Source organism: Microtus pennsylvanicus, chromosome 12 (genome assembly GCF_037038515.1).
Source record: "Microtus pennsylvanicus isolate mMicPen1 chromosome 12, mMicPen1.hap1, whole genome shotgun sequence".
Classification (NCBI taxonomy): domain Eukaryota; kingdom Metazoa; phylum Chordata; class Mammalia; order Rodentia; family Cricetidae; genus Microtus; species Microtus pennsylvanicus.
The window spans coordinates 80,919,882-80,939,817 of NC_134590.1; the positions used below are offsets into that span (position 1 = coordinate 80,919,882).

Below are 19,936 nucleotides of genomic sequence, written 5' to 3' on the forward strand. Positions count from 1 at the left end.
TAGGGTGCCCTGAGCCCTGAGGGGAGGGATTTGATGAAGACTTCCCTCTTAGGGCTGAGTGTTCCAAGATCTCTCAGTATCTGCATTATGTCTGTCTGTGGGTCTCTGTATTTATTCCCATCTCTGACTGAAGAAAGTTTCTCTGATGATGACTGAAGAAGGCATTGATCTAAGTATAGCAGAATGTCATTAGGAGTTATTTTATTATTACTTAATATTTTTAGAACAGTAATATTTGGTTTTATCCTAGATTCCTGGGCAGTCTTGCTTGGTTATCCAAGCAGTGTTGGGAATGGGTTCCATCTCATTGCGTAGGCCTGAGTTAGCAGTTGATTATTCTTATGTAGTATGAGGAATGGGCTGCGTCCCGTGCCTGGCTAGCTTAACCCCCGAAATAACCACACAGAAATTGTATTAATTAAAACACTGTCTGGCCTATTTGCTCTAGCCTCTTATTGACTAACTCTCACATCTTGATCTAACCCATTTCTAATAATCTGTGTAGTGCCACAAGGTCGTGGCTTACCGAGAAAGATTCTAACCTATGTCTGTCTCAGGCTGGAGCTTCATGGCATCTGCCTGACTCTGCTCTTCTTCCCACCTTCCAGTTCAGTCTTTCCTGCCTACATAAGTTTCTACCCTATCAAAAGGCCAAGGCAGTCTCTTTATTCAACCAATGAAAGCAACACATCCTACACCACTTTTACACATTTTGTGCCACCATTACACTAGCATTTCTTTCAGGCAGGCCACCATTGTAGATCACAGAGTTTGTGGCTGGGTTAGTGTGTGTTTATCTTTCTCTTTTTGGTAGCCTGCAGAGTACCTTCCTGCTCAAACACTAGAATATAGTAGTGAAGATTCTGTGTGGGTATCAGCTAGAGTGCTCCATGTTCAATGAATGGTGTAGGTGTTGTCTTCAGTAGTAGGGGCTTGCTGTCAGTTTGTGGAGTGCAACCTATAATCTTGGCAATGCCTGGGTTGTTTGGGATTCTCATGATACTCCTTTGGCCAACAATTCAATTCGATGTAACACATTCCCAGGATTAGAAGCTTCATTGATAACAAGGATAGCCTACTGGGACTCTGTCTTGCCCATTATTTGGCAATTTTATTTAGATCACCTTAATATATTTGTATATTTTAGGAAGCTTCTACTGTATTAGATTTTCATACTGCCCATCAAGTGTCCCTTAACTTTATCTATGTCTCTTTGTATTTCCTCCTTCTGTCCCCCGCTGGACCCTCCCACGGCACCCACCCACACCTCTTTTGTAACTGTTTTATTGCCCTTTCCTAATGAAATTTATGTCAGTTTGGGTTTTCTTTATTCTATTTTCACTTTGGGTTCTTGAACTGTTTTATTCTTCCTTCCACTGTGTTTTTATGGGTTTCTTTAAGGGATTTATTTATTTTCTCTTTGAGAGCCTCTGTCATTTTCATAAAGGCTATTTTAAGATCTTTTTCTTGTGCTTTAGCTATGTTACAGTATTCAGGGCCTGCTGTTGTACTGATTGTGTTACATGCTGGTTTCCAGACATCTGGATTTGGGAAGATTGTAATTGTAGGTGCTGATATATGCTTTTGTCTTTGTTGGGTGGGTGTTTTGTGCCCTGATTTCTGTTGCCTTGTCTGGTTCTTAGGAGAGTGTGGTGACTGTGTGTTACCTGGTAGGACATTCTTCTGGGATTCTGTTATATATGGCCACTGGGAGTTTCAGGAAAAACTTGTTTCTAGGTATTGGAACCTGATACTTAGGAATAGGAATAGGTTAAGATCAGGGTGCTGAAGGGTCCACAGGATGGTGGCAAGTAGAGTGTTCCACCACAATCACTTAGTCCTTTGGGAATGAGGGTATAGAGTGAGGAGAGGCCACAGAAGTTGATGTGCTGCAGAGTTGGGGATGAGGCTGGGGGATTGGGCTTGGAGAATGGAGAGAGAGGTGAAGATCTGCAGTCAGCATCTCCACTTTTCTGGCTGGAGTGGCCTGCAGGTTCCCAGGGAATGCCTACTGGAGTTGGGGATAAACCAATTAGTTGAGGGGAAGGAAGCTAGAAATGAAAATCTGTGTACGCACACATGTCTGCGTGGGGGAAGAAGAGAGGTTGATCTGATATAACCTCTCAAAAAGTTCTATTTTCAATTTCGAATGGATTGGGTGAGATCATTGCCCGACAGTGGTAAGGAGGTTTAGTAGGAAGGGAACCTCAAAGTCTGGCTTGCACAGACTTTACACAGCTCTCTAGCTCTCAGCTACTCTGCACAGCCAGTCATCCCCTCAGAAGTCCTTTGTGCTTCCCGGGGTCCAGGGCACCTACTCTGAGCTCTCTCTCCTCCATAGGTATTTGGTTCCAGGGCACCTACTCTGAGCTCTCTCTCCTCCATAGGTATTTGGTTCCAGGGCACCTACTCTGAGCTCTCTCTCCTCCATAGGTATTTGGTTCCAGGGCACCTACTCTGAGCTCTCTCTCCTCCATAGGAATTTGGTTCCAGGGCACCTACTGTGAGCTCTCTCTCCTCCATAGGAATTTGGTTCCAGGGCACCTACTCTGAGCTCTCTCTCCTCCATAGGTATTTGGTTCCAGGGCACCTACTCTGAGCTCTCTCTCCTCCATAGGAATTTGGTTCCAGGGAACATACTCTGAGCTCTCTCTCCTCCATAGGTATTTGGTTCCAGGGCACCTACTCTGAGCTCTTTCTCCTCCATAGGTATTTGGTTCCAGGGCACCTACTCTGAGCTCTCTCTCCTCCATAGGAATTTGGTTCCAGGGCACCTACTCTGAGCTCTCTCTCCTCCATAGGAATTTGGTTCCAGGGCACCTACTCTGAGCTCTCTCTCCTCCATAGGTATTTGGTTCCAGGGCACCTACTCTGAGCTCTCTCTCCTCCATAGGTATTTGGTTCCAGGGCACCTACTCTGAGCTCTCTCTCCTCCATAGGTATTTGGTTCCAGGGCACCTACTCTGAGCTCTCTCTCCTCCATAGGTATTTGGTTTCTGGTTTTTCAAATCTGCTGTCAGTTATCTCTTGCCCATCTACTGTTTATCCTCTAAAATGTTATGGAATTTATCGTGTTCTTTTTTGCCTTAATATCTTTGTCCCAAGAAGCTCTCACCCTTGCCATTTTCACATGAGTTGGAAGGGTATCAGTATCCAGATGTCCATGGCCTCTCCCCATCTTTATCAGGGTAAGTTGCTAAGTCACCTATAGCTAGTTTTCCTACCAAAGGAAATCAAACATCGACATATGACATTTCCTTAATTCTGATTTACCATTGACAGTAAGGTACTGTTGTTAATAAATGTTGATAAAAATCTACGCTATAATAAAGATACACATTACTGGTAAGATGTGTACATTTTTAAAAACTGTCAAATGGAAACAGTAGTCATAAGGACTTGGGAAATATAACAGGTTTATATACATTGTGTAGTTTGTTTTCTTTGAGGAAATAAGTTCTGAAAATGGGCACATGATTTCTGTTTTTATCGTGGCTGAGATCCTGCTAAAGTCCAGAAGTGACTTTCTTCGTCTCTCCTTGTTGGGCATGAGTTTGCTCTGCTGGCTGCGCTGTGATGGAGTTGCACGTTGTTCTTCATACGGCCCTCCCTCACTAAGTTATGTCTTCATATTCCGAGTGCCTACTACTGGGCCTTGCTTAGTTGTTGGCATGTAGTAGATTTTGCAACTATATTTTGAACCAAACAAAAATAACTAAAAGTTGAAATGATATCCATGGAACTGATAATTACTTAATTTTCATTACTTCCTGCTGAAATCAGACTCATAATTTTATGCCTATTGAGTACTCACAGAGGGAAACTGACATGTATTGAGTGGTTATCATCTGCCACAGACTTCAAAAGATGTTTTGCCATTTACTCCTTGGTAATGGTGTAGACTATGGGTTTTAAAGCATAGGATACATTTTTTATTGATCATTGTTGGGGCTTTAGGCCAAAACATGATCATAATAATTTCCTACTTCATTAGGAAATTCTTAGCATTTGTAAGCCCTGATGATGTATGCCTGTGTTAAATCTGTTAAGGTGAAATTGATCTCTTCTTAGGGAACATTGTGGTTATTCATAGGCATTCATTTCAGTAAGAAAAGACTGTTCTTTTCTAAGTTATCTAATTTGGTCCCCTATTCAACTCATGAAACAAAATACTAAAAGTTTTATTTAAGAAAGAATCCTGTGACAAACCATTAGTAAAAACAAAAACCAGCCAATCAGGGGAGAAACAGAAGAAAGATCCAATTATAGTATTGAAAGATTCATTGTGAAATTCTTAAGAATTTAGGGTTTGTTTGCATCTATTAGAAATTTGTCATAGAGACTGATGGGCCAGCAGCTTAGTGAGGACTGCTACCAAATAAGGGTAGTCAGGGTAGAAAAGCATCCTTGATTTAATAACTCAATTTACCATAGCTACAGAATAATAATCATTCACACTAGAGTTTTTTTATAAATCTTTTATTAGTTCTTTGAGAAATTGGAACCACATATTTTGATCATATTTATCTCCCCTCAACTTCTCCCAGTTTCATCTTCACCCTCTCAACTCACTAAGTCCAGTTTGTGCTGTGCAAATATTCTTTAAGTATGGGGCTTGCCCTGTAGAGGGGCATGCTCTTAAAGAAAACTGACCCTTGCTCTCGCAGCTGTCACTTGCCAGTTTGGAGCTCATTTTTATATCATCTGTAATGTTTGCTATGTAAATAATAGGGAAGATTCTTAATGCTAAGAAACATGACTTCTAATCAGATAATTCAGTTACATTGTTTATAAGCGAGTTAACTAGAATAGTCTTTAAATAGGCATCTAAGTTACTTTCTTCAGTGAAGTAAAAGTTGCTAGAAAAGAATTCTTTTTTGGTTCATTTCTATATATTTTAAATTTTATTCTTTGAGAATTTCATGCAGGTACACAGTGAGTTTTGATCATAACCACCCCTCCACATACCACCTCTGAATTCTCTCTGGTCACTTTCATGCTCCCTCCCAACTTTGTGTTCTCTTCTTATTAGTGCTGTTTAAGGTTAGTGCACAGTCTTCACTTAGAGGGTGGTGGAGTAGGAAGAGCATCACACGGGGCTGCGGAGAGCATTTCCCGTCTCACAAGCTGATGGCTCTTTGCTTCCCTTTTTCCATTTCTGTATTTGTACATTAAGGGGATTAGGGTATAATTGCATATAGAAAAGAATTCTTTGGAAAATGTCCCATTCCAGAAAAGAGCGTGCGCTCTCTCTCTGTCTCTCTGTCTCTGTCTCTGTCTCTCTCTCTCTCTCACACACACACACACACACACACTGAGCATGTAATTTCAGAGGGCTCCTGGGAAACAATGGTATAAAGCCTTCAGTAATATCTGCAGATGTTATTCACCCTCTGCTGCACCATGTTAGCAGGCTTCTTTATCTTCCAAGTTTGACAGAAGCCACAGGAAAAAAGTTTTAAAGATTTTTTTGTGTGTGTGTGTGAAAAGAAAGATTTCAAAGTATACAACTATCAAGTTGCAGGAGCTACTCCACTTTTTATAAGGAGCACTTCTTTCAACAGCTACTAGGGTTTGTATTTTAGAGGAGGGGGTGGCCATCTGTCATCGAAGTGTTGACAAGTGAAACGACAAGGTTGAGTTGCTATAGCTGCAGGGCACGGCAGTACCTTCCAGCGTCTCTCCTATTTGTAGAGAAAGGGTTTCTGTATTTCTTTCACCTTTTTCTCACTTTGATTTATATACTTTTTAAAACAGTAATTCCAAATTGACAAATTACTTCAGTATTTAAGCGTTGGTTTAGATAAGAGCCTTTCAGTGTTCATTTGTCTTTAACCAAACCTTAAGAACTATTCCTGAAATTTATTTTCTCTTCAAGGCCACATTTTTCTATCTATTCCAGTGTAACATAAAATTATATTTATGGTTATAATTTAGAATTAATTCTGATTATCATATAGCTAACATTTCTATTTTGTCTTTTTATTGTTGTGGTTAAGGTACATCATTGAAAACCATTAGCAAGGCCATATTATTGAAGTTGAGAAAGGTGGGACCTGAGTTGGGCTGGTGGAAGATGCTTGTTCTTCCTATTGCTGTTTGCTAATGCAAGTGTACTTTTTGTCTTTCTAAGATGCCTGATGTAAGCTCTACCAATGATTTTGCAAGGTCATGGGAAAAAAGCACTTCAGCTAGAATAATGGAAAACTGTGTGTAGCAAAATATTCAAAATGAGCACCAGCAAACAAGATGTTTGTATTAATAGGAACCTAGAGAATGGCTATGCAAAGGTCAGCACTGATCTTTAAATATTAGTGAAATTTAATTTGTTGCATGTAATGAGTAGAAAGAAGGGGAGGCAGGCTTCAGCGAAGACGCCATTGATAAATTGTCTAAATGTCAAAACTGCTTACCATGTGGAAAATGTTAAATTGACAGGATCTATTTAACTAAGTGAATTAAACAGTTTGAAGAATGCCCTAGAGAAATATTTTCCAAATTTAAGTATGACAGAAGACTTAGAAAGTTTTATATTCTTATAGTTTATTTCATGGAAATGAATGGATTCTTTCTGTCAAGGAATAGAATTCCCTTTGCCCTCTTTTAGTAGGAATGATGCACAGGTTCTCAGGTTCTCTGGGCACTTAGAAACAGATTTTTTTTTCTTTATCCAGAATCAGCAGCTGACCTGCTGTTGCAGCTGTGAAGAGACATCCTTGGTCATTCCTGGCTCAGGGCCTGGTCTTCCCTGGTTATGGGCCTGGTCTTTCCTGGTTATGGGCCTGGTCTTCCCTGGTTATGAGCCTGGTCTTCTTGGCACTTTGCAGGATTTCTGATGTAGCTCAGGGCATAGTACTAGGAATGCTGGTGCTGCACACAGTGGCCTGGGTCCTACATCAACTCCTTCCCCAAAAGCATCTTCACAGGCCAATATTTTTTTAAATTTATGTATATGAATATGGATTTTTTCCTTCATGTTTGTCTACGTATCACATGCATCTCTGGAACCTGAAGAGGCCAGAGAGGGTTTTGGATTCCCTGAGACTGGAATTGTAGACAGTTGTGAGTGGCCAAGTGGGTGTTGGAATTGAACCTGGGCCCTCTGCAAGAGCAGCCACGCGATCACCGCGCCATCTCTCCAGCTCCTCACAGGCCCATCGGGTTGATATAATTCCCAAATGAGAGTCACTCAGATGACTCTGGTTGTATCACGTTGACAGCTGAAGCTAATTAAGCAAGCCACGCTTCTGACCCAGTGCTTTCTACTTTTTTATATTGCTTCTACCATTCAGCTGCTTAATGTTGCATGCTAAATCTAAACTTGCATAGCAGAAAGTGTTGGTGCTTTTACATCTATGTACACACATGTGGAGACCAGAAGCCAACCTTGGGAACCATGCCTTAAGAGTCATTGATCTTGCTTTATGAAACAGACTCTCACCAGGACCTGGAGTTCTGAGATTATAATAGGCTGCTTGGCTAACAAGCCTCAGAGATCTGCCTGTCTTACCCTCCCCAGTTCTGGGATTATAATGATGTGTCAGCATGCTGGAATTTTTATTGGGTGCTGGGAATTGAATTTAGGTCTTTATGTTTATAGGACAAACATTTCACCAACTGAGTTATCTCTTCAGCCCCAAGTATCTATTACCTTTTGACCCTTGTGGGATACTTGGAGTGCTCATTATGAAACAAATATGCCCTTAACATTTAAGTTTTAAAGATGTTGTAGTTTTCCAAAATGATCTGGAACTTTATATGCCATACCAGTTTTATGTAACTTTGACAGAACACCAGCTAGAACTGGGTTGAAGGAGGAAGGATTTATTTTTGGCGTACAGCTCAGGAGATATCAGTCTATTGTGCCAGGAAAGGCATGGTAGCCAGGGCAGCTCCAGCCATGGTGCTGGGAGCGTGGAGTGCAGGTCTAGGAAGTGAAGACCTCTTGATAAGAGTTAGGGGCAGGTACAGCCTCAGAGTCCTCCTAATGTCACTTGTCCACCAGCTAGACCTCAAAGCTTCGTAATTTTCTTTAAAGAAAAGTGCCACTTGCTGAGGGCCACCTATTTTCAATACGATTTGTATTCAGTGTACACTGGAAGGCAGCACTTTCAATTAAGGAAGTATCTAGATATACTTTAAATAATAATTTGAAACATTAGAAGGCAAATATCACCAAGATACATAGTTCATTTATGATAACTGCTGCTTGAGTAAAATTAAAGGATCAGATTCTCACATTGTAGGCAGTTAGTTATGCAATACTCACGTATAACGTTCAGCCCTTTTCATCTTCAAAGCTTATACAACATTAATTAATGCTTACAACATCCTTGCAAATGTAGGTCAATATCATTATCCCTGTTTTCGCATGTGGGGAAATTGAGGCAGAGAGGTTAAATGATTTGGGTAAATTTGTCACAGCAGAATTAGAATAAGGGGATTTTTGGCTCAGAGCCCAGAAGTTCGAAACTGTGGAGCCACGCCTTTTTGTAGCAAGCTTAATTTCGGTGTCCTTGATAAAGCTTGACTTCTCCTTAGATCACATTGAGTCATCTCGGCATTCAACAAGTCTGACCACCATATAATCCCCTACATGCCTCACACCATTTTCCCTTCCTTAGTGTTCCTGACCCAATTGTAATTAAATTCATTTTTCCATGATCATGTTGTAAGATAATTGTTCAAATATCTATCTCAATGCTGTTTTTCTTCCGGGATTTCATTCAGTGACTTTTCACTTTCCATTTTGAAAATTTCAAGTAGTTTTTATAATTTTTTTCCTAGCTGGTCAAACATATGTACCCAGATGACTCTCCTTTGCCTCAATCTCCCATTGTGTCTAGAGTCCTACTTTTTTTTTTTTAAACATTGACAAATTTCACTCCTTTTAGACTCCCCTTTGCTGTGATGTTTTGGTCCAGCTCCTGTTTGTGAGAATCAGTCATGGGAACTAGTCTGGGTGGAGGCTAAGAATGGTTCGCACTAGTCCTGTGCTGTGGTGAGTTAACCACATTAACCAGAGTTAATGCTGATGGGAAGGCCGAAGGGGAACAGACACCAACGCGTGAGGTCGGTGGTGAGGAAATTCAAGTGTGTGGTTTGAGTGGTAGAAGCAGTCATTATAATGGATGAATGGTTTGGGGCCCTCTTGCTGGGCTTGGGATGAGGAGACAAGCCATCCGTGCCCATATGCTGTTGTCGTTCTTGCAACACCACTTGAGTCTTCTCTGTCTCTCCCCCTCCTTCCTTCCCTCCCTTACTTCCTTCTCCCCATTAACCTCTCTTATCTTACTAAATCCATAATGTAAGAATAAAATTAAATAAGCTTGTTTTGTTCTAATTCTTTTTATTTTATTTTATGTGCATTAGTGTTTTGCTTGAATGTATGTCTGTGTGTGGGTGTGAGATCTTGGAGTTACAGATTGTTGTGAGCTGCCATGTGGTTGCTGGGAATTGAGCCTAGGTCCTCTGAAAGAGCAGTCAGTGCTCTTAACTACTGAGTCATCTCTCTAGCCCCCACGTTTTTCTAATTCTTTATGGTTTTTTCATTCATTATTTTTTAGTACCTCATGTAAAATTTACCAATCCTCAAATACATTATATGATCTTTTTTTAGTTTGATATGACAGTGTATACCTTTGATCCCAGCACTCAGGAAGCAGAAGGAGGTAGACTTCTGTGAGTTCAAGTCCAGTCTGGTCTGCGTAGAGAGTTCCAGGCCCAGGGCTGCATAGCTGCATAGTCAGACCCAATGTCCAAAATAATAATAATAATAATAAAACAATAATAATTTCTTTACCAAACTATACCATCGACTAGGCGTCTGGAGGCCTTTGTTTATCTTGCTAAAGTGGCATACATTGCAGATTTCATATTCCACGATTGGTTTTATCTGCTATGCTAGATTATATACTATTTGATAGTTGAGACCCTGCTATAAATCTTTGTATCTGAGGCTTATTATAGAACAATATATACATAAGCTACTTTAAGTGCTTATTATAGTCAGTTATATTTAGGTGCAATAAGTCTTTAGGATCACAAATGAGGCATTGTCCCTAATAGTCCAGTGCAGTAAATTTAGCCCAAGTTTGTGGTCTCATTAATTTGGGATTCCCCTGTCCTTTTGCATAAACTTTGCTTGTTTGGTTCATTGTTTAAAGTTTTTGGAAAAAAAAATCTTATTTGTGACAATTTGTCTTTGATCAAATGTGCTCATAAATATACCTAACAGGTGTTTATGATATTGTATGTTAATGATAATAGGAAGTAATTGGAGGGTAATACACTGAATTTTATGCAATTGAAAAGTAATTACGATTTTAACATGTAGCAAAACAGTGGTTTATGTAAATTTATACTATTTAGTTATCTTTCTTTTTAACCATTTTCAATGACTCCTCAGGGAAATGTATGATAATAAGTAGCAAGTCTATGTTTCACACCTATGCCCAAGAAGGAGCCCCTCAGTGCAGTGCTGTGCTCTGTGTAGTGCTGTGCTCTATACATCCCTCAGGCTCTGTGCAGTGCTGTGCTCTATACATCCCTCAAGCTCTGTGCAGTGCTGTGCTCTGTGCAGTGCTGTGCTCTGTGCAGTGCTGTGCTCTGTGCAGTGCTGTGCTCTATACATCCCTCAAGCTCTGTGCAGTGCTGTGCTCTATACATCCCTCAAGCTCTGTGCAGTGCTGTGCTCTATACACCCCTCAGGCTCTGTGCAGTGCTGTGCTCTATACACCCCTCAGGCTCTGTGCAGTGCTGTGCTCTATACACCCCTCAGGCTCTGTGCAGTGCTGTGCTCTATACATCCCTCAGGCTCTGTGCAGTGCTGTGCTCTATACATCCCTCAGGCTCTGTGCAGTGCTGTGCTCTATACACCCCTCAGGCTCTGTGCAGTGCTGTGCTCTATACATCCCTCAGGCTCTGTGCAGTGCTGTGCTCTATACATCCCTCAGGCTCTGTGCAGTGCTGTGCTCTATACATCCCTCAGGCTCTGTGCAGTGCTGTGCTCTGTGCAGTGCTGTGCTCTATACACCCCTCAGGCTCTGTGCAGTGCTGTGCTCTGTGCAGTGCTGTGCTCTATACACCCCTCAGGCTCTGTGCAGTGCTGTGCTCTATACATCCCTCAGGCTCTGTGCAGTGCTGTGCTCTATACATCCCTCAGGCTCTGTGCAGTGCTGTGCTCTATACACCCCTCAGGCTCTGTGCAGTGCTGTGCTCTATACATCCCTCAGGCTCTGTGCAGTGCTGTGCTCTATACACCCCTCAGGCTCTGTGCAGTGCTGTGCTCTATACATCCCTCAGGCTCTGTGCAGTGCTGTGCTCTATACATCCCTCAGGCTCTGTGCAGTGCTGTGCTCTGTGCAGTGCTGTGCTCTGTGCAGTGCTGTGCTCTATACATCCCTCAGGCTCTGTGCAGTGCTGTGCTCTGTGCAGTGCTGTGCTCTGTACATCCCTCAGGCTCTGTGCAGTGCTGTGCTCTGTGCAGTGCTGTGCTCTGTGTAGTGCTGTGCTCTGTGCAGTGCTGTGCTCTGTACATCCCTCAGGCTCTGTGCAGTGCTGTGCTCTATACATCCCTCAGGCTCTGTGCAGTGCTGTGCTCTATACACCCCTCAGGCTCTGTGCAGTGCTGTGCTCTGTGCAGTGCTGTGCTCTGTGCAGTGCTGTGCTCTATACATCCCTCAGGCTCTGTGCAGTGCTGTGCTCTGTGCAGTGCTGTGCTCTGTGCAGTGCTGTGCTCTGTGCAGTGCTGTGCTCTATACATCCCTCAGGCTCTGTGCAGTGCTGTGCTCTGTGCAGTGCTGTGCTCTGTGCAGTGCTGTGCTCTATACATCCCTCAGGCTCTGTGCAGTGCTGTGCTCTATACATCCCTCAGGCTCTGTGCAGTGCTGTGCTCTCTGTAGTGCTGTGCTCTATACATCCCTCAGGCTCTGTGCAGTGCTGTGCTCTATACACCCCTCAGGCTCTGTGCAGTGCTGTGCTCTGTGCAGTGCTGTGCTCTATACATCCCTCAGGCTCTGTGCAGTGCTGTGCTCTATACATCCCTCAGGCTCTGTGCAGTGCTGTGCTCTATACACCCCTCAGGCTCTGTGCAGTGCTGTGCTCTATACACCCCTCAGGCTCTGTGCAGTGCTGTGCTCTGTGCAGTGCTGTGCTCTATACATCCCTCAGGCTCTGTGCAGTGCTGTGCTCTATACATCCCTCAGGCTCTGTGCAGTGCTGTGCTCTATACATCCCTCAGGCTCTGTGCAGTGCTGTGCTCTATACACCCCTCAGGCTCTGTGCAGTGCTGTGCTCTGTGCAGTGCTGTGCTCTATACATCCATTTTAAATGTCTTGCTGGCGCCGTGGTGTCCTAGCACTGTCTTTCCTGCTTCATTAGTTTTCTGCTATCATGTTTTACGTTAGAGTTTTATTTGCCCTCGAGCCTCCTTTCCTCCCCATAGCAGTCGAAAGAGCTGGCTTCAGAAAGCAGGCAGCTACAGACCTAACTGCTTTGGCAGAAGACAAGCATTTTGCAATTTATTAAGTGCTAATTAATCTTTACTTCTCAAACATATATTTGTTTTCTAAAAAATATTATCAGCGGTATGCTACTGGAATGATTTCTATTTTGCATTTTACTACAGAAAGGAATAATTCTAATGTAGCTCAAATGGAAGAAAGTATGGGAAGCTGTCTTAAAAAACAGAGTCCTTTGAGGATTAAATAGGAGAAAAAGGGTCCTCCCCTTTCCTCATAATCTGCACTCTGATCCTTCCCTGTACAGAATGCCATCTTAAATTTATGTCAGGTTTAATTGAAATAATAGTTTGTCTAGTGATGAAAACTAGATGTGTGGGTTACAAAAATGGTCTTCTGAGACAACCGAAACTGACCTAAACTACCTTAAGTAATTAAAATAAACAACATTAAAGTTAAAGATACTTAAAAATGACTGAAAATTTAAATTGCAGTTGTCGTTTTATTTATTCTTTCATTCTCTGAGTCATTATTTTCAAGATCCTGTGTTTTTGCTCTGCACAGCTTCTTCTGGCCTAGTGTGGGGTCGCCCAGAGGAAGGCGCAGGGGCACTAGTGGGCTAATGTTTCTCAGCTTGGGAACACTTGCTTGACTGCTCTTTCCCTCCCTGCCCACACCTCCTTCCCCAAGTGCAAAGTCCAGAGTGGTTCTGAACTGCTTTTCTTTCCTACTTCAAAACAGCTCTTTCTGCGCTAATACAGTATTTGGATGGCACAAGCTCGGTCTTGATTGCTTCCTCCAGGCAGGTTTTCATACCAGGAAATCACCAGCATTCCTTCTCACTGGTGACATTCTTGAGAAGATACGAGATGGTTTCAAGGTGTTTTAAAACCTGTGCAGTTTTAAAGGTGGCAAGGCATCTTGGAGGTTAAAAAGAGGTACTGATTTCATCTCTCTCTTCCTTTCCTGTCTAAGTAGCATTGTAGATTTTAATGAAGTGATTTTATTTATCCCATTTATTTACTCTTCAAATCCTTATGGTTTTCCTGGCAGATAGTTGAAGTTCAAGAAAAAAAGGGTGAATAGCATTTGGCTGTTTCTCCACCCCCTCTGTTAATGCAAAGTCCTCTCTCTCTTTAATCACTTATGTTGGGGAATTCACAGGATTGAGCAAGTCCAATCACGACCTCACTGGCCATTTTCTCTTTACCTGTGTCACTCATGTGTGCTTCAACTTCTCACTACGTCCTTCTTCAAATACTGTGATCTCTCCCTGACCCCAGTCTCCTTCTGCCAGGCACAGGTCCCAGTGGTCTTGGATGTCATACTTTCTCTGTGTCCATCAACGCAGTGGCTGCTGTGCTGCCTACTTTAGGCTGCACCCCACTTCCTGCAGCAGCACATCTCCCCCAGTCCTTCCACCCTCAGTCCTGGGGTGCTGAACTGGAAGACAAGTTTGTGGTCATAGACTGTCCTGACCCTCAAGCTTCCCTGTGGGAGATGCAAAGAACGAGCTGGTTTCCCTGGGCGTCTTAAGCTCTCCACCAAGCTCATGTAGCCTTTTCTCCCAATATCACAATAGCTCAGTGTTTTAGACTTCCAAATTAAAAAACTATATAGGTCACACACACATACAGTGTGTACTGCTACTAAGAATGTTTTCTACCCTCTTTTTTGTTATCAGGAGAAAGTTTTGGAAAGTTTATTGACTTGACTAAAGACAGGATTTCAAGTGTTGTCTTCTTTTAGTATGTAAGTAAAAGTGTACTCTTTAATCTGTAAGCTCTTATCTGTAATAACTTATAGTCTTTATGTAACTATAAGCAGCTTAAGCAGCCTTGTCTCTGCCCACATTGCCACAAATTATTGTCACTGGCATCTGAATAAACTCTAAGTTGAGGAATAGTATTTTTAATTTTGTAATGTAGTCTGTAGATGGTGACTTCCGACATTCAATGTCAGAGGACAAATATGCCTGTTCCATCATACCCTTGTTTAACACAGGGTCAACCCATTTGTGTATCCCATTTCAAATGTCTTCTTTGAAAAAAAAATGTCTTCTTTGGTGTTTGACCTTTCATAAACCCCTGTTCTACTTAGTGCTTACTTATTAAGTCATCTATATGCAGGAGAAATGAGCATCTAGTTACAGAAGGGTAAATACAGAGATTGAGGGGTCCTGCTTGACTCCCTCCTTTCCTCCCTCCCTCCCTTCTTCCTTCCCTCTCTTCCTCCCCTCCCTCCCATTCCTGTGTGTATTGTGTATGGTGCATGCATGTGAGAGTGTGCGTGTATGGGCCTGTGCATTCCTGTGCATAAGCCTGAGCAGTACTCCAAGTGTTCCTCTCTTCTTCTTGCTTTATTGCCTTGGGACAGGGGCTCTCAATGAACTGGAAGATCACCATTTGGCTAGCCTAGCTAGCCGGTGAGCTCTGGGTATCTTCCTATCTCCATTCTCCAGTGCTGGTAACAAAGGTTCGTGTGGGTACTATGGGTTTATACTTAAGTTTTCATGCTTGCAGCCCAAGCACTCTTACCTACCTATTGAGCCATCTTCCTAGCTCACTTTCCTACTTCCCCCTCTCTCTTTTTCTCTCTCTCTCTCTTTAATCTTTCCACCTATATCTACCACTGTCTTTTCATCAAGTTACCATATATACTTATATACTTCTGTCTATACCAATCCTACAGCAGAGCCCTGGGGCAGCCAGCAGAGCCTCTAGAGCTAGCCTGTATGGATTCTGAGCTTGCCTTCGCCAGCAGATGACTGCATGACCTCAGTTCCACAGTGTAGCACTGTGTTGTCACAGATCACTAGGAGGATAGAATGAGTAAAAATACAGAAATGTTTAGAACAAGTTATCCACCACCACCTCCTCCGTCATCATCAAACAATTGGAACCCTGTGCTTTAAGACTCGTGGGACATCTCCCAGCTTCGCTGATGCTTTCTCAGAGCCCTGCTGTTCAGGCAGAATTGGGTCCGTCTCCTCTTCAGCCATGGCACGCCTTGTCTCCTTAGCAGAACATACGTGCTTCTTTATGATTATGATTATATCTAGGTTCTGTAAAGGTGAAGTGAGGGCAAGGAAAGTTTTTATTATGCCTGAAATTAATTTGTATTATTACCCATATGAATAATGTGGGAATATTTTAGCCACTCCTAATGTTAAAGAAACTAAAATGTCTTTTCCTCTATTAAGAGTTGTCTTAAAATACTTTTCAAGCTTATTTTGTTTTCCAGAAGTTCATTGAAAAGAACATTTCTTTTACAGTTTCTATCATGTGCTTAGTTTAAATCATTAGAAAAACATAGGCTATGCCTACTTGCTATATTAATTTCTAAGCGAACATTTGAAAATTATATAAATTTATTTTAAATATTTGTGAAATGTAAACTTTCTCCAGAGTTTGACTGGCTTTCTTCCTATCATCCAAACTGATGAGATCCTCTTTGATTTTTTTTAAAGTCTCAATGGTGTATGTTACTGGTCCCTGCTGCTAACGTAGGAGGGAATTCAGGATACACATTTTTCACTATCTTGTTTTAAAAAGTGTCTGGATTGTCTGTCATGATATGCAGATTAACACACTATCTGAATAGTAATGTAATTTATACAGCTCGTTTTTAAGTAGCTGCACCTCATATGATAGTAACTCTATGCTCTTCACCCTGCACATTCCACTGTAGCCTGTTTATATGTAGAGCAGCTAAAATATTTGCTTTATATATTAAAATGTATCACAAAATGTGTTTGTACTTAATAACTATTTTTCCTAAAAATTCTGACTTAGAAGATGTTCACATACTAAATAATTGTAAGTATACTTAGAGCTGTAACCAAACATATGTTATTGAACACCCAAATATAGCCTCCTTACCACATTTCTCAATGTGGTGACATAGTAAATTCAGGAAAAGAAGTATATATTTCTTTTTCTAGAGCTTACTTATGGATGGTTAACCAAATACATGAAAATGTGTTTAATCTAATGGACCATATCTCAAGTAATAGTTTTTTTTAAGGGGGGTTTAGATTGTGATTGGCAATGGGAAATAATTGATCGGTATCTCTTTTTTTCTAATTACTGTGGACAGGACGGCGATTCCTTTGCCATCAGATGTCTTTCTGCTTGACTGAGCTGCACCTGTGGTCTCTGAGCAGCACCTTACACATTGCGGGTGAGTGAGCTCTGGATCGGGCTCAGCTCCTCAGTTTCCTTTGCTCTCACCAGTGAGTGCTGACAAAGTTAGCGCCTGGATTTGCCAGATAGAGTTGCAGTCTCTGTTTTTCATCCTCAATGAAAAACTGGGTGTTGAAAAAAAATCTTTTAAATACTCTTATTAACTTATTTTGGCTTGAGTTATGAAATTAATTTTACTAGTCTAATAGCTCTTCTAAAGATGCACGCATGTTCAGTTTTTATTAAGCTTGTTCATCTGTTATATAGTCATACGTTTTTTGCAGACTAACTCATGAAAAGACATTTCTGTTTGATATTAAAAACATTTTAAACATGTAGCTGAGATCTATAATTATTTGTGTTCTTTGTGTTTTGTATTTCTTGAATGGAAATAATATAACTGTTTTAACAATGCTTATTTTAGGATAAATATATATTTCGTTAGAAAACAACTTATAAAATGTTTTTCTATTTTAATTATCTGAACTAATTTTTATATTTGGAAATACACTTTTACTTATATTACTTTTATATCTTTGTCAAGAAAATGATTTACTGTGCAAAGTACTGTTTCTTAATATTGAACATACAATAACAAGTGAATGCCATGTTTTCATTTATTTTTTCCTTAGAGTATATTGAGATGGAATTTATTTTACACATTTGTTTTCTCCCAGAATGCTTTTAAAATAAGATTAACTGAATTAAAGATGCATAAACACATAAAACTGAGGTTAGGAAAAGGACACTTTGGAACTGGAAGACGTGAAGGAATTAACAGAGCTAAAAATCTGAGCATCATTTGCCGAGAGAAAACAATTCCAGTGACAGCCCATTTGTAGAAAACCTCGGAGAGGCAGAAACTTGAGGAGCATGCATTGCAGAAGATGGGGGTGTGGCCCCAGGGTGGCAACAGGGGAATGTGTGTCTGCATAAAATAGTGAGACACCTCCGTGGTGTGGACTTATTCCTTAAGGAGCCTCTAAACTCTAGAACTCAGAGCCACAGGAAGAAGACCCGCTAAGCTGCAAATGGAGGACACTGAAGCTGCCATCTGACGGATGAGGTCCTCCTAACCCATTTGCGCCCGAGACTGTCTTCTCGCCTTTGTGTATTTGCCAAGGAAGAAGGGGCTCGAGAATAGAATCTTCTCCTGGGGTAACTGAGAAAACATCCACCCTGATATTCTCAGGGTCTTTGGTGAAATGCTCTGGTCCCTGGCTGGACAATGAGCCCCCCCCCCCCCACTCAGGTCTGGGGGCTTCAGGAGATTTCTAGAGCCTCACTTGTCAGAGCTGAGCAATTACCAGGTATGTGAGGATTTCCTACAGGAACGAAGACGAGTACTAAAAAGCAAGCAGGAAGAAGGAATTCTGGAGAGAATAAGATTACGTAGGAAGGGAAGAGCTGAATCCATGAAGGAAAAAAAAAAAACAGATACAGAAGCCTTAGAACACACTGATGTTAAACTGATCTTGAAAATTGAAAGTATATCACAAGAAAAAAAAAAGAAAAGTGAAAAAGTTATCTCAGAAAATAGTTTTCTTCTCTTTTCATACCCATGTTTCTTCTCAATCGGAACGATTCTCATTGCTTCCCTGTCTTTAGTTACCCAGCCAGTCCCTGCTGGATAGCAGTCTAGCATTCTGTGTCCTCTCTTTCCTGCGCGGAAATCCTTCTGACTCCATGTGCTCCTTGGCACAAGTTAGATGATCCCCACGTCGTCTTAGCTTTTCTTCCAATACTCCACACCAAGCCGCTGTGCTCTGTGTATGGACTGTGCGCCTGCAGGGGTTCTAACATACTGTATTACTTCTTGGACCAGTCTGCTTATGTACATGCCCTTGTCCTACTTACATTCAGTCCCACTCATCCAGGTACAGGAAGGTCAGATCTATGCACAGAATTCCTGGTTCCTTATGATCTTCCTAACTCTATTCTAGAGCGGTAGATGTATTGATATATGGAATGATATTATAATTATAAACTGGAATGTTTTAATAGGAGATATTGCTTGCATATATAATGCCTGCAGTTCTTAGCTTATAGCTTTAAATAACAAGAAACTTTTAAAATTGAAGTGTAACATATGTACTGAAAAGTGTACAGATTGTAAGAATATGCTGTGAACTATCAAAAAGTGAGCACATTCGTGAAATCACTACTCGGCTTAAGAAAATATTGTAAGTGCTCAGGGAAGGGGTCACAGACTCCCAGTCAGTCTTTAGGAGATATTCTCCATTTAAACAACAGACATTCAATTGCGTTCTTTAAAATCATGTCTTAATTTCATAATGAATAAAGTATAGCTTTAGTATGAGTACTAATATAAACATGTGGGTCTTGAGTATGCTCATATACATGAGTATATCAAGTACACATGACTCATTGTTATGTATTTGCAGACTCAATTATAGCAGCTTTCCTTGTGTTTTCTGTTGGTTTTGTCCATCAGTTTGACAAAGTTTGGGAGGCAGGCAGTCACTAGGGGGCAGCCTGCACTGCTTCCGCTTCACGAGAGACAGTTGTATCCTCCTTATGTTAGTAACTGAGAATTATTTTTGCATGGAAGAAAACAAGTGTTACTTCAATAAAGGAGATATTTCATTATTCATAGACATGGAAAAATTATTCCGTTCTCTTGTTTAAATTGCAAGAGCAGAATCCCTTGGTTAAATCAATCCCAACATCTGCGAAGTCTCACTTTTTCTCTTACCTAGCCCAGCAGAGCATCTGAATTTGAATAGGTTTGGAAGCCTTTTGACTCTAAACAAGTTTCAGATAATAATTTATCCACAGCTCCCGGTAATCCCCCCTTTCTTCTTGCAGATTTCCTCCCAAATGCTATAGGATAGGAACTAGACTTCTGAGCTAAATTGGAGAAAAGCAAGCCACAGCTCGGGATCCAACAGCTAGGGCATTTTCTTCCATCCACTGACTTCATTTGGCATTGCTTAGTGGCAGTTCCTTTTGGTAGCGCCCTGTGAAAAATATCAGAGGAAGTGTGAAAGAGAAAACTTGGTCTTCCTCGACTCAGTTCTTCACTAATCTTTCCCCATGCCATTCTCGTTCTGTGTGTTTCCTCATGCCATTCTGATTTCTCATTAGATGATAAACTCTCCAGTTTCTGCAGATCCCTAGAATAGATGAACCCATGTCCAGATGCTTTTGAGCTATTTTATTTCTAGTAACATAAGGAGACTGTTTCTGCTCTCCTCCCCACAATTCCCTCTGATATAGTATGATTTGGCTTCTTATTCTCCAGAACTTTTTACCATAATTTAATGTTAT

The 19,936-nt window shown here is 41.3% G+C and overlaps 1 protein-coding gene across 3 annotated transcripts in view; it reads left to right on the forward strand.

The window, feature by feature from the left end:
* Wdpcp (WD repeat containing planar cell polarity effector) overlaps positions 1–19,936 on the forward strand; it is a 312,131-nt gene that overhangs the window by 105,356 nt on the left and 186,839 nt on the right. For all 3 annotated transcript variants that reach the window (XM_075944447.1, XM_075944448.1, XM_075944449.1), the window contains exon 2: positions 16,560–16,643. In XM_075944447.1, the coding sequence (XP_075800562.1) occupies positions 16,583–16,643 (61 nt within the window). In that variant the 5' untranslated portion in view covers positions 16,560–16,582. The remainder of the gene's footprint in view (positions 1–16,559; positions 16,644–19,936) is intronic.